Consider the following 14,862-nt stretch of genomic DNA (forward strand, 5'->3'; position numbering starts at 1 on the left):
TCCCTTCTATTAAAGTTCGTCCTATTTTTGGCATGTTTTCGATCTCTCCGCCCGGTCTTAAATATCCCGTCCTCTCACAGTGCTGTCCTTGTCTCTGTAAAAACCCTGATATGCTCGGGCGTCTATCTGTACAGATGGAAGAAGACATGCTCTCACATTCATTGGCGTCATAAAATTTCCAGCTGGAAATAGACACTGAGTTAGATGAGAAGATGGACGCCACTCTGTCTTTTCTGTCATGTCAATTTGAGACTTGTTGCTCTTTAAATTTTGTACAGATTCACATGTAACTCTCAGCAAGAAGGCAATACCCACTTTAACTCAAATGTTGAACTGCTCCTCCTTTAAGTGTGCCGGTGTCCTGTGGAGACTCTGTTTTACTTCTGAGACACATGACACCTTCTGTCTCTGTCACACCTGCCTGAGAAATGTATTTATTCATAGTTTAAACTCCATGCATTTATTTGTAAATCATTTACATACATGCGCAATATCATTTAATGCTACCTTCCCTGTCTATTCTACTATATTTCAGAGGGAGTCGGGGACCTTTTACTCAACATTTAACCAACATATAAACAGAGATGAGCCAAAACATTGTGACCAGTCCTGCCTAACATGCTGTTGGTCCTTTGCGTGCCGCCACATGGACTCTCCAAGACCACCACTGGTGGTTATGTGACACCAAGCAACAGATCCAATAAATCTTCTAAGTGGCTCTAGCAACCCACCCCCCACCAGCGCCCTGTGACTGTTCATGATTTGTCACTCCGTCACCACCACTGAGAGGAAGCGTCCTTCAAGCCTTGCTGTTTCAGAGATGACCCAGTTTATCTGCCTGTAATGATTTTGGCTCTTTACACTGAAATGTTATTGACTTCATCTGCGAGCGGTCATCATGTTTTGGTTTAACAGCGTAAACTAAGATGCGTTACTCTAGATTTGCTGACCGAGCAGCACATTAAGTAGAGAAAATAAGCCGTCTGCAGCTGTGAAGTCGTCGCTACATGCTGATATCGTTTAGTGCTTTAACATTTCAGTCTACATCGATGCTAATACTTTTGCACTTAGTTAATATTTTAAATGCATGACTTACTTCTTGCAACTTTACACCAGTGGTGCAGTTTGCGGTCATCACGTCGACCCGGCGCTGAACCCCGGACGCAGCTTTGATGTCACTCGTGAGCTGGTGACGTCACGTGTGACGTATCACACCGCAGTCATGTCAGTCTCACACCGTTCAGGGTGCGGGATCGGTGTGAAGACACATGTGAAGGATTTCAGCACGTGTTGTCAGACTACTGTCCTTCCTCCTGCGTGACGAGGCACGACGAACAGATTTGAAACAGTTGCTCTTTAACGCCACACCTTCAGCGGAAGGTCTGACACCAGTGAAGATGCTTCTGTTTTGCATTTCTGTCAAATTTAGTACAACATTTTTAATTATAGATTATAATTTCAGTTCAGAAGTTTGAATGAAAATGTTCACGAATTTGAGAGTATCTGATAGTATTTGGTTTGCACTGCTTTCAGGTCTAGTGACAGCGTGCTTAACGGCAGTTGTTAGGCTGCATACCACAGCGGTGCAAATGTCAGCAGTGAGACTCCGGGACGTTCCCGAGTCAGCCAGACTTCCGCTGCATGTCATTCCCCTGCTCCTTTTCCTCACATTTCCTTTCTGTCTCTGCTGTGATTTTTTTTTTTTTTTAATGCAGGCAAAATGCCAAAAAATAAATCTAATATATGAAGGAACATAATCATCGTTTTTCTGGTAAGTTTTTGCTCTGTTTGCCCCCCCCCCCCCCCGAGAAGTGGTTCTCATCCTCTGATACTTTGGCAGGTGATGTGTTCACATGCTGAGGTTATTTCGAGCACTAACATTTAAGAACACTATTTGTTAGTGTACTAGGGGAAGTATGTCATTTGGAAACCCAGCACATACTGTATTTCCTACTAACACAATGCAGTGCAAAGGATTGTGGGTCAGAACAGCCAGAGAAGCTGCTAGCACTGCAGACCGCAAATTATGACTGGATGTAGTCAGACATCCTGGTATTTTTGGCATACTACATTTCACATATGCAGTTGGACATATTAATACTTTTTCTGGCGTTGTAAATAGTATGTTAGTATGGATATTAGACTGCACAGTGAGTTTCACCGGAGCGCTGCTTCAGTGGAAGAAAATTTGATCATTTTCATGACCAGTTGCCACAAAATTGCTTCAGTCTGATTTATGACCAAAAAGTAGTGCCGATTATCGTTATATACTGTATATATATATATATATATATATAGATATTATCATAACTTTTATATCCTCAGACTTTCTGACTGTATCCCGGTTTATAACAAAATATGACAGATTTTTTATGTGGTCTCAGACATTTGGACACCACTGAACTTCTTGTTGTTGTTTTCTTGTGTTCACCTCCTCGTTCTTCTCCTGTAAGAAACATCTGGGCCTCCCTGTTTGTTCACTGTGCTTTAGAAAGAGATTGAAGAGATTTGCTTAAAACTTACCTGAAACATATTTACAGTGTTGTGTTTGCGCACGCACGCACGCACGCACGCACACACGCACACGCACACGCACACGCACACGCACACACACACACACACACACACACGCACGCACACATGCACGCACACACACGCGCACGCACACACACACACCCACACACTCTAAGGCCTGATGGAAACAATTAGCAGACGTTATCATGGCCTGGAGACGTCACAAGCTGTTCACACACACCCCCACCCTCTCCTCCTCTCGCCGGGGGGTCTGTGTGTATTTGTGTGTGTATGTGTTTATGTGTGTGTGTGTGTCACTGCAAATACATCACTGCTAAAATATTTACAGTCCTCTGTGTTTTACAGTTTATATTCCTGACCTACATTAATCTGTATGTGTGTGTGTGTGTGTGTGGGTGTGTGTGTGTGTCTCTCTCTCTCTCTCTCTCTCTCTCTCTCTCTCTCTCTGTGTGATGTCATGGCTAACTGACCTCAGTCACAGGAACATCTCCATATATGGCTGGAAGCACACAGAACTCCGCAGGACACTGCGTGTCCTCATGTTTAACATCAGGCTGTTTTCTGTCAGAGAGTTCGTTCACACCGAGCCGGTTTCATTTGTCAAGTTCAACACATCTTTTTGTCTCCGTCTCATTCCTCCATCCACAGCAAACTACATCTCTCTCTCTTCCTGAAGCTCAGAGATTCAGTGCGTACAAGATGTAGGCTGCTCAGTGAGTGTCCAGCCTGTGTGACTATCTCTTTCCTTGAAACGTCTGGTTCCTGGGTCCACCAATAAATGCTCAGTTTTTCCCAGGGAAGACGTAATATGAGTCACAGTTGGAGCGCTTCTATCCCGGTGCAGTCATAAGCACAAATGACTAACAATCCTGGTTCAAATTAGGGCTCAAACCCTCCTTAAAGAAGGGAAAGAGGCCTAAAAGGGTTTTCTACATCAAAAAGCCCTTAATAAACTTGTAATACATTTTGGGACTTGATATGAATCGATACCATTTCTATACACACAGCTTTGACAGCCGACTACAGGAAGGGCAGTTTAATGATGGTTCAGACCAAACGCGAAGCCAATGATTCCCGATTACATAGAAAGTAGATGCAAAGACGAGGATGTCTGTGCGAGTTGAAAATATTTGATTGGAGCGGCCGCAGTCGTACGAGTAACTCGAGGTAAAAAAAAATTGCTTTGCGTTTGATCTGAACACGACTTAAGGCTTTTGCAGCACACTATTACAGAAGCTCGCAACAACAGTCTAGGGCTGGGAAATTATCGAGCACAAACAAGTCATCCACCCCGACTGTACAAATTCTACAAATCACCCAAAACTGCACTTTATTCACCGATCCAGTCATTTTAAATGCATTTAGGCATGCCGGCCGTTTGTTTTTTCTCAAGGCTGCTTTCATGTGTTGTTTTGTCCGTGGATTTAGTGTCGGATCATGGGCTGGTTGTAACATGCTGATGTACATAAAACCTTTAGGAGAGACGTTAACTACAACTCTCAACTTGTATTTCTGTCGGAAACATTGCCAGACTTAATTGTTGAAAACACAATCTACAGCTTAAACTTGTTCGCTTTTAACTTCTGGATCAGTTTTGATTGAATTTAGCAGCGACTTCGTCATATTTTGTTGCAACATGTAAGCAATTTGAATTCCCTTATGTTTGAATTAATGTCTCGTTCCTCAAAGCAATGGTGCCCGAGGCTCATGATTGTTGTAGTATACCGATCTGTCCACTACGTCAAAGCAACAGAAAATTAATGATTTCCCAGAGATAAAAGTGGAAATAATTTAAAGTGATGTTTATGTGTTGGGTTGGAAAAAATAAATTAGTACATGAAATGTCAATACAGCTGATGATAGTGTTGAGTGTTCACTTGACAAACGATGCCACTCAAACACAGGTTTGCTTTGACCTTAAATGACCTCTGAAACAGAAAACTGAGCGCCTAATCAGAAACAAGTATTTTCTATTAGTGTCACAGTGTAGAAAGAAAATAAATTTTGACATGGTCAGTAGTTTAGTGTGTGTGTGTGTGTGTGTGTGTGTGTGTGTGTGTGTGTGTGTGTGTGTGCATCTACGTCTACAGAGGAATAAACAGTCACTTCCTTCCATTTTCAGTAATGTCAGCAGCTACTCCCACCTCCTTCTCTCTACCACTCCCTGTCTCCTCCCTGACCCCATACACAGTCCTACACACACACACACACACACACACACACACACACACACACACACACACACACACACACACACACACACACAGAGAGAGATCAAAGCTCTGTATCTGGTTCTGATCAGACTGATCTGTGATCAATTGATGTGAACACAGCAGGGATCGTCTGTCTATTAGCATACCACAGATAAAACACACACACACACACACACACACACACACACACACACACACACACACACACACACACACACACACACACACACTGGATCATGCAGTGAGTTCAGCTCTATAATCTGTAAACATGTTTGTCTTCATATGGACTTTTAAGAGCAGAGAAGTCAAACCATTACTGACCTGTAACTTGTTTACCAGTTGATGGTTATTTATTTCCTTGTTTTATAATTAACATTGACAGTTGTCACTTTTTTTTTCTTTTTTTTTACCAAATCAATATAATTTTTTGTGAGATCCTGTTTCTAATATTTTATTAATATGAAATGTATGAAGTCAACTAAAACGATAAAGAAAGTAAACTCAATATCTAAACTGCACTAAACTAAACATCTAAACTATAAAGTATTTTTTTTTTAAAACAAAATCCCACCTCAACTGAATCAAAACCGGTTAACAAAGAAGAATTAACTTAAACATCTTTATACAAACTAAAATGGATAATAACTAATCTAAAGTGAAAATAAACTCCTATATGTCATCTATAAATAAATAAAACATTCATAGAAACTCTTCTAACAGTTTTTACTTTGATTAAACAGACTGATGAAATCTGAAATGTGTTTCAAATTATCAATGAGGTAAGTTTCCAGTATCCTGAATTCGTGCTTCAGTATCACATCACAGATGTTGTCACTGACATGTTGTGTGTTTGTGTTTCTGTTGTCATGACAACTGCACGGCTGCCATGAAATGATCTGATGGCGGCTCATAAATGCAAGCAGCTAACATGAGATAAACTCTGATCTGCTGTATGTAAAGTTATTCTTCTTGAAGTTATTACGTTAAATGACTCCTACTCATTTTCTAAAACTTTAAAGCATCAGAGTTTCAGGAAACTGTAAAACAGAGAAGAAGAAGAAGCTTCATCGTCTCTGATAAAGACTGAATGATGAAATTATGTTACAAATTTCACAAATCAAAGATCTGATGGTAATGCACAAGTACACTGAGTTCACAGTTTAGCGGCTAAAATAAAACGTACATTCAATAGATCCCTCATGATGATTATTATGTACAGTTTTCGTTTAATTGTGTTAATAATTGTGGAGGCTGCTGTTCGCTTTGCTGTTTCATTGTACCTTCGTTATGACAGGTGTTTCTGTGTTTTATTAATGACGAGCGGCACCTCTCTATGTTGTTGACGTCTCGCTCATCTTCTTTTTAAGCAAATGACAAAATGCATCACAGTCAGGATCTGGAGAGGAATGAGACAAACAGCCCAGGAAACGTTGTCATGTTGTCGGACAACAATGGCATAAAACAAAGTTAAAACAGCTGTATGATCGACTGGAGTGACATTATACTCATTTACAGTTTTTTATTTTAATTCTTGGACTCCGCTATAGTAGCTTTGCTTGATTCACAGTTAAAAAAAACTCTTTATTTGTCTTTAACTGGCCCCTTATGCATTTCCTCAGTTCATCCTCTGTCTGAAACTAACTGTTTTAGATTCTGTCTCTATAGGCAGGGCCTCACATGAAACCATTAAAAGCATTAAAACATAACGCAAAAGAAAAGGACATTTAAAAACAATTAAAAACAGTGATTTTCTGATCGCCACACAGTCTGTAAAACAAAAAGAACAGATTGGATAAATACCAAAACAACCACGGGGGCATTTAAAGATGAGTACATTTTCAATAAGAGGCATTTTTTAAATTTATAACACAATAATTGTTTGGCGTAAACATGCTGGTTTTAAGACTCTGGAGTGGGCAGATGGATCCGAGTAAATACTGTGCTTTATCGTGACGGGAGGGAGAACGTGAACTTTAACTCTTCTCAGGACTGAGAGAAAGAAAGAAGGAAATGAAAGAGCACAGAGGAAGTGTTTGAGCAGTCAGCAAATTCACATCTGAAATACACAATTATCACATGATGACTGCATGACAAACAAACACCACGCTGGTTTCCATAATGAGACTTAAAGAGATGAATTGTTTACACTGTTTGTTGTGTTTAAAGTCTCGTCTTTTAGGCGTCTTTCTTGGCCGTGGTTTGTCTTTCATCTCACTGCGGCCGTTTATCTGCTTCGCATCTTCTTCGCTTTCATGTGTTTACTGTGTGCCGTGACCTCTGACGGTCTAATTGCAGGCTGAGCGGGAGGTTCACTGTGACCTCAGTGGAGGCATCGCATAGCTCAACAGATGCAAACAACGTTCGTAGGAACACGAGTGGCCGAATGAGCAGGAAAACAGCATTAACTTCGCTGAGCTGATTTATTAGATCACATCCACATAAAATACCTTAAATATCTCACACACTAATGTTTATCAGGTTGTTTTCGTGAAGATCTCGGTTTACCCGGAAACAAAAACAGCATAAACACGTTTAAATTACTCGTTCACCCTCGAGTTTTTGTCAATAAAGTGGAGCAGTCCTTCACATCCATCACCTGGACACGAGTGGGACAAACCAGTCAGGTGACTCTGCTGCATCTCAGCTGATTCAACATCTCAAATCTTGTCACTGAAGCCTTTGTTTGTTGTTGTCCTCACTGCATCAGTCATGTGACGGCTGTTTATAAGAGTTAAAAGCTTCCCGTTAACCGAGTCATTGGTAATTGACCGTTTCATGAAACCGCTCCGACCAGCCACAGGAGAGCTGTTACGATTGTTCGTCGTGTTTTAAAGCGGTTGCTGAGCTCACCAACGGTTTATTGATTCATGTTATCAACAGACCCAAATTCATTGTGTTGATATGTTGGTCTGGCAACCCTCCATTTGGGAATCGTTTCCAGTTGTTGCCTCTTACTCGGCGTAGACGTCGGGTTAAATTCGAAACTATTGGAGCAGCATTTTAACCTCAGAGGGGCTGAGCAAACGTTAGTGTGAACGGGGTTTCCATACTGTAATCACAGTGAGCAGGAGTCTGGTGGAGCCAGGACTTAAATAAAGAACAAAAAGCTGATAATTGAAAATAAATATCTAGTTTGTGCTAAAATCAACAAATTATCATTTAATAAACTTCCCACTAACCGTCTCCCAGCAGCTAAAATTTAAGCAAGAAAACTTCTTCAAGACTTTTGTCAATTACATTCATCATTGTTTTCCAACTTTCCTAATGTCTTATCTTGAGGGAATTGAACGTTTAAGACCTGCATATATCCTGCACAAAACAATGTCCTGGTCAATAGTCGACCATATAGTAAAACTCATATTAAAGAGCAGGTTGCCATAGAAACGGCACTAATCCCTCGGACTTTTGTCAGCACTCTGTAGTGAAAATGAGCTAAACCGTCCACAAACACACTTCAAAAGAGAATTCAGACACAACTTGTCTTTTTTCTTAAGAGACAGAATAGATTTCAACATGTTCTGATATCAAACAATAATGCACTCAGAGAAAGAAGCATGGCTTTTTTCTTTCTGCCTTTTTTTTTTTTGTGAACGTATGGACAGTGGGAGTGTGTGGGAGGGTGGGAACAGTGGCCGGTCAGATTCCAACATAATAACTGCAGGGTCATTAACAGGAAATGCCAACAAACACACGGAGTGAGTGAGTGTGTGTGTGTGTGTGTGTGTGTGTGTGTGTGTGTGTGTGTGTGTGTGTGTGTGTGTGTGTGTGTGTGTGGAGCGGAGTTCCTGTCTGACAGTCACCAAAACAGTCTGTCTGCTCCATAACTGTCTCTCAGCTTGGAACTATTTTTACCAGAATGGTTCGAATCAGGCTTATAGCTGATGTTGTATTCATACACTATAGAGATAAATAGAGATGTTAGATAAAGTGTTTTTTTTTCTTTTCAACTCAACAGGACAAGCTGCTGTTTAGACTTGAAAGTTTGGTTTTCCTGTTTTCCATTCATTGTTCATACTTGGGACTTTCTGTGAACATATACTCAAACAAAGGACATTTAACATCCCAAAATGTTCTCCCTCTTCTCTTTGTGTCCCTCTAGTTTATTTAATTATGGCTTGTTGAAGATCTGGAATGAATCAGACAGCGGTTCAAGTTCTTCTGTGACTTTTTCAGGACAAATAATACCCCCCCTGAACTTCAGTGAAACACGGTTAACACCAGCTGTTCATCACTTCAGACTTCTTCTTCCAGCTACTTATAAAGTCATCGTTTACCGAGTCCAGTAACAATGATTTAAAACATCTGGAATCGCACAAAGAAATGCTCAAGTGTAATTTATTTTTAGTGAACATTTACACAAACTAGCTGGATTGAGACATTCACTGATTATCTGCTTTTTTAAGAGGGAATTTTTTGTTGCCTTGGTAACCAACAGACAAAATAACAAAGCTGACAGATATTTGAGGGTGTAGGGGGTGCTTTGAGCTAAACATGCTCTCAGGAGCAATACTAACTGACACTAATGTTTAGAGGGTATGTAATGTTTAACAAGATCAAACAGGAACCATTAGTCAAATTATTTTACAGGGATCTTTTGTGCAGGCGTCCCCATTGTCCTGTGATCGGTTTAGTCTTTAAGTCCTTTAAATATAAGCCAATCAAAAGGCTAGTATTTATAGGACTCTATCCCGATCTGATTGTTACAGTCAGCAACAAAATCTTTATCAAATATAGTCTGTATTCATCTCAACTTTCATCTCAAAGTGGACTTCCTGCAGTCATACACACTTGTTCATGCTGTTACTGGTACCTGGGACCACATCGCCTCACCATACCTGACACACAGTTAATACATATTCATGTGATTGCAATTTTATTTGAGCTGACTGCAATCATATTTCCTAACTGCTAAAATGGGTTCCATTCACCTGTATAAAAACAATCACATTTCCATCAATATTTCCAGTTTGTTTGAGGTTTGACCAACACTTTTGATGATGTCATCTCTTCCCCTTCTTGTGCTCTGTTTTAATGGTTCATGAGTTGAGAATTAACACCACCAACTGTTTATCTCAATGTACTTCGAATATTCAACCAACTGCATTTCTGTGAGCATCAGTTGACATCATTGCCATTAACATCATGAATTTAGCTGCAAAGCCAGACATCACAAAAGTGGCTCTTCTCCTTCATAAATTGTATGTGTATATTAAACTGTAATCTCATAACACAATAGCAGCATAAATGAACAGAAAAATAAAATAAAATCTTTAATTGCAGTTATTTGTATGACAATTAATCATCAACTTTGGCCCAACAGCTATTGGATGGATGGTCATGAAGACATTCATGGTCCCCTGAAGATGAATTGAATCATGAAGACTTTCTTTTCATTGGGTAAATTTTTTTTACTTCAACCAATCACACTTATGCTATCACCATCACCAATCACACTTATGCTATTCCCATCAGCCACAGCTCTACTTTGTGTTTAAGGGCTAATTAGCAAATGTTGGCATGCTGACATGCTAATCTAAATGGCTAAACACTGTAATACCAATACCAAGGTGTAATGAAGTATAGGCAAGGCATGGTGGCCCAATACTGTACTTACCTTTCTTTTAATTTCCTATTACATAATCGCCTAAAAAAAAAAATCCCAAAAATGAAATGAAAAAAGTTTGTGAAAAAAAACACTACAGCTTTCACTGATGATGTAAAATGACCGAAAAAATAAAACGATCAAGAAATATTTAACACACTACCAAAAATATTTTTAGAGGAATAATAATGTGGATAACAGATTCTACTATTTCTTTTCCTTTTTTTTTTTTTTTTTTTTTTTTTTTTTTTTTTTTTACACACCCTTCAGTAATGTTGGTCTGAACGCAGCTTTAATTATACTTTGGACTGTCAGAAGTGTCACTTTAGCCGAGCAAGATTACAGACCATATGACGGCATGACCTCACATTGTGGTTACACTCCAGACCTAAACTTCTCCCCCCCCCAAAAAGAAGATTTAGTGTTCGCTACTGTCCTCTTATCATTTATGATCTAGCAGTGGAGATCGTATTTAGATCTTTCAAGTACATGAAAGTAGTACTACCACCGTGTAGAAGTAGTCAGTTACAAATAAGACATAAAACACAAAATATTTGATCATGATACATTAGTGTTTACATCCTTTTACTGTTGCAGCTGGCAAAAAATGGCAAATTTCAAATAGGCAAATTTTTATATTTTTGGTTGCCTATTTAGGGAACAATAAAATCAACTTATGACATACATCCTCGAAAGGGACTTAAGGTCAAACTCACAATATTTGGTAGTTAAAGTTAATGACGTGCAACCAAACGTACACAATCATCCTCTGAAATGCTGTGAATGAGGAGCAGAAAAAAGGAGGTTCGACTTCTACAGTTTTTTACAGTTCTTCAGTCAATGCAAATGGTCCCTCACATTTAGACAGTGTTAATAAACCTATTTGATCAGAGTCCTTTAGTGCTATTTTAAAGCATTTGTATTTTGAGTATGAGTTAAAATGTTTTGTGCTCCCTTATAGGCCTACTTCTATTCAACATTTCAGAAGAATGCAATGTTCTTTTACAGCGAAATAACCAATTTAGTTGTTATTGTTAATAACAGCATAATTCACTGAAATGAGTCTTTTCTTCATAAGGAATACGTTTATTCTTTGATATGATATGCATTTTGTGCTTTTTAACATTTCAAAAGCAGAACTTCTGACTAAAATCTGTTTTTGTTGGTTTATTTGTTGTTTTTGAAGCGGTATATTTGTTGAGGAGCCTGATAGTGTGTTTTAAACGTTCAGACAAGTAAATCAGATTACAGCCACCGACTCCATTCACACTTTGGTGATAGCTGAAGAGGAAACACCCCGAACACACACACACACACACACTGAGCCGCGTGCACACCTCACGAGAATGTTGAGGCGGACAGTACTGGGTGGAGAAGAAACACCGTTACACACGTGCGCGCGCGTACCCAAAGGGAGGGGTCTCCGCGCGCTCAGATCTCAGTTTCATTGACTCAGCTGAAGTTTAGTTTTTACTTTTTTTTATTTTTTTTTTTTCCCCCCTCCTTAGTTTCTTTCATTTTAGTTTTGCACCTCTGTCCACGTTTCTCCCGCTGCCTCGTGCGCAGCCGGTTCACGCATGAGACGGTTAACGGAGTGAGGAGCAACAGGAGGTTTAACAGGCGAGTCACGCCGGGAAAGAAGAGGATTTAACGGGGACTTCTTCTGCAAACGGCGGCTCTTTTGACTCTGTCAGCCCGGTGAGGATTCAACATCCGCCCGGCACCGAGTGGACCCTGCAGTCCGACCCGGGATACCAGCTGTCTGACCTGGATAGGCTCTCTGCTGTCTGAGCGGTACAGTAAACTCACGATGACACGATGACCATTAACCGATTCATAAATTAATGAATGGACAGCCAGTCAATGAGTGAATTAATGAAGTCATAAAAACACCAAACCAACATTTTCTATACAGTTTTTCAGATTGAAAAACTAGTTTCTAGAAATTTGATGGTAATTTAGATATTTAAAAAAAAAAAATCAGTTGACCTTAAGTCAAAATGAATCCCTCAATGAATCGATAACAAGACAAAAATCGTTAGATGTAACTTTGCTTTCGGCCAGTCGTGAAAAATGTCCTCAACGAACCTCAGTGTAAAAATACTAAATGTAAAAAATTGAACTTAATACAATTTTTTTATAAGTTGAGTAGTTTATTAATTGCACCATTTTTTTTTAGGCCGAATAATATGTTTAATTTTATTGAACAAACAAATGTTAATAACAGAGATTTTTCTCATACAAAAAACATTTGTTGCTCATGTTGAATGCTGACTACAAATGTTTTCAGCACTTCTCTATGACAGGTTATATATTTTGTTGGTTGAGTACTGCTGCACACTAAGGAGGAATGTTCCTGAGGCCGAATATTGCCAAAATCACACACTCACACACACACAAGTACTATCAGGCCTACCTATTTTAGTTAGTGGGACAAAAAGGTTTGTAATGCTGTAAGCAAGTTCACTGGCATCACTTTACTAGATTAATTAACCTTGACCTGCCCAGTACGTTTCATAAAAAGAGTTATAATGAGGACATTATTTTACATAGAAAACTTAAGGGCAAAAACCTGCAAATGAAATATTTCAGCTCAGCACTTGACAGTTCAACATGTGGGGAAATGTGTTAATACACTTCATTGCTCACCTTTGGATGAGATGATTGATACCACAGTCGAATATGTGTCTGAAGCAACAGCCAGGCGACAGTTTGCTTAGCTTAGCATTATGACTGGAAACAGGGACAACAGCACTGTATAATGTTTACACTGAGTGAAACACTGAATCTTCATGTTTTGAAATGGCAGCACGACTCCATCAGTTAGAAATATTCTGGTGTTGTTTTATTTCAGACACATTTTCCAGGCTCACATATTTAGTATATTTAGACAGTTTGTGATCTTAACCAGAGACGTAAAAAAAGTTCTTTGTGTTTGAACAGAGTTTGAACACATCATCAGAAACAACCAGTCTGTTCTCGTCTTGTGTGTCTTAATTGATATTGACTGTTCATCTCTCTGTTTTCCTGCAGTTTGTCCTCCATCATGCATCCCCCAGTGGTCAATGTGTTTGTGGGAAGCAGCCCGGTCCTGGTCCTGGTCCTGCTTCAGGCCCTGATCCTGGTCCTGGTTCATCCTGCTGCAGGATACAGTCTGGATGAAGTCCACAGTCTGGAGTTCAGCGGTCCCTCCTCCTCCATGTTTGGATACTCAGTCCTGCTGCATCGCCACAATTCTCACAGCTGGTCAGGAACTTTTCTTTATTTATGTTAATTATCCACTATTGATCTTCTGTTGCTCTCCTTTTGATCTGCTATTGAGCATCAATTTATTCACTATTGAACCTTATTTAATCTACAATTGGTCCTCTGTTGAGCTGTTCATCAACTATTAATCCTGTATTGATTCACAATTAATCCTTTGTTGAGCCGTCATCAAGCACTTCTATTTTCTTAAGACTAAACAGTTGTGGAGCTCCTTGAGAAATACATAGCATCCCTTCAAGGGCATGTTTTTCTGTTTGCATTCACACCCTCCATAGAAATGCTGAAGTGATGTAAACTGGCCGGCGTCACTTCTGCATAACATAGAACAACAAAGCTGGTGATTAAACATGTTATTTCGGATCCCAACTAACACCAAAGTTACACATAACGCAGAAAGAAAATCAACAAATGAAGGCAGCGGTTGCTTAGCAACTCCACTTACATCTGGACCAATAGCCACTACACTTGGTCACTGTGGGTCACTGGCAAAGTTCCTCCTCTTAAGTAGGAACTAAACTAATTCCAAGAAACATTGCTCTCAGAAATACGACGGTTCTCAGTTTCTGCAGTGGGAACATAAAGAGGGGTCACTTCCTCCAACAGTTCTTAGGATGAGGAAGCAGTTTCTCTTGTCCGAAAGAGCATATTGATCAACTACTTATGGTCTGTTATCCCTGTATTAATACTCTGTTGATCCTCTTGTGATCCTTTGTTGTACCTGATCATCCATTGATTCATTATTATTGTTAATCCAGCCCTCTCATGAATTCACTCTTTCCTTGTCAAGCAATTAGTATTTTCTTGATTTGCTACTGATCCTTTGTCTGATTTGCTTCTCAGCCCATTTTGATATATTTTATGAATTTTTTAAATTCTTAAATTTTTCCTCTATTGGCCTGCCATTGACGCCCTATTTCTCTACAATTTGCAATTTATTAATCAGATATTGATCCCATATTGATCAGCTTTGATCCCCTATAGTGAAACACTCTTTTTATTTATTACTAATCTGCTGTTGATACTTTATCATCGATTGTCTGTTGATCTGCCTTTGATTGTTTTTTTAGGGGACTGAACGACTTTGCAAAGCATGACGGGTGTTATCATGTTTGATGATTGATGTCTTCAGTCATGAACTTTGAGTTTAAAATGTTAAAAAATAATTGACTGTCCTTTTAGTTTGATTCATTTAATTATTATAGTCATGCTCAATTAGCTGCCATCCTCACACAGTACGACTTTGTG

At 39.4% G+C, this 14,862-nt stretch overlaps 1 protein-coding gene across 1 annotated transcript in view; it reads left to right on the forward strand.

Moving 5' to 3' along the window:
- The first annotated feature begins 11,886 nt into the window (after window positions 1-11,886).
- Window positions 11,887-14,862, forward strand: part of itga4 (integrin alpha 4) — a 24,472-nt gene continuing 21,496 nt past the window's right edge. The window contains exons 1-2 of the mRNA XM_069154319.1: window positions 11,887-12,144; window positions 13,384-13,596. Of these exons, the coding sequence (XP_069010420.1) occupies window positions 13,397-13,596 (200 nt within the window). The 5' untranslated portion in view covers window positions 11,887-12,144; window positions 13,384-13,396. The remainder of the gene's footprint in view (window positions 12,145-13,383; window positions 13,597-14,862) is intronic.

The sequence above is a fragment of the Embiotoca jacksoni genome, unplaced genomic scaffold (assembly GCF_022577435.1).
Source record: "Embiotoca jacksoni isolate LCO1_2020_lvr unplaced genomic scaffold, fEmbJac1.0.p SCAF_2, whole genome shotgun sequence".
In the NCBI taxonomy this organism is placed as follows: Eukaryota; Metazoa; Chordata; class Actinopteri; family Embiotocidae; genus Embiotoca; species Embiotoca jacksoni.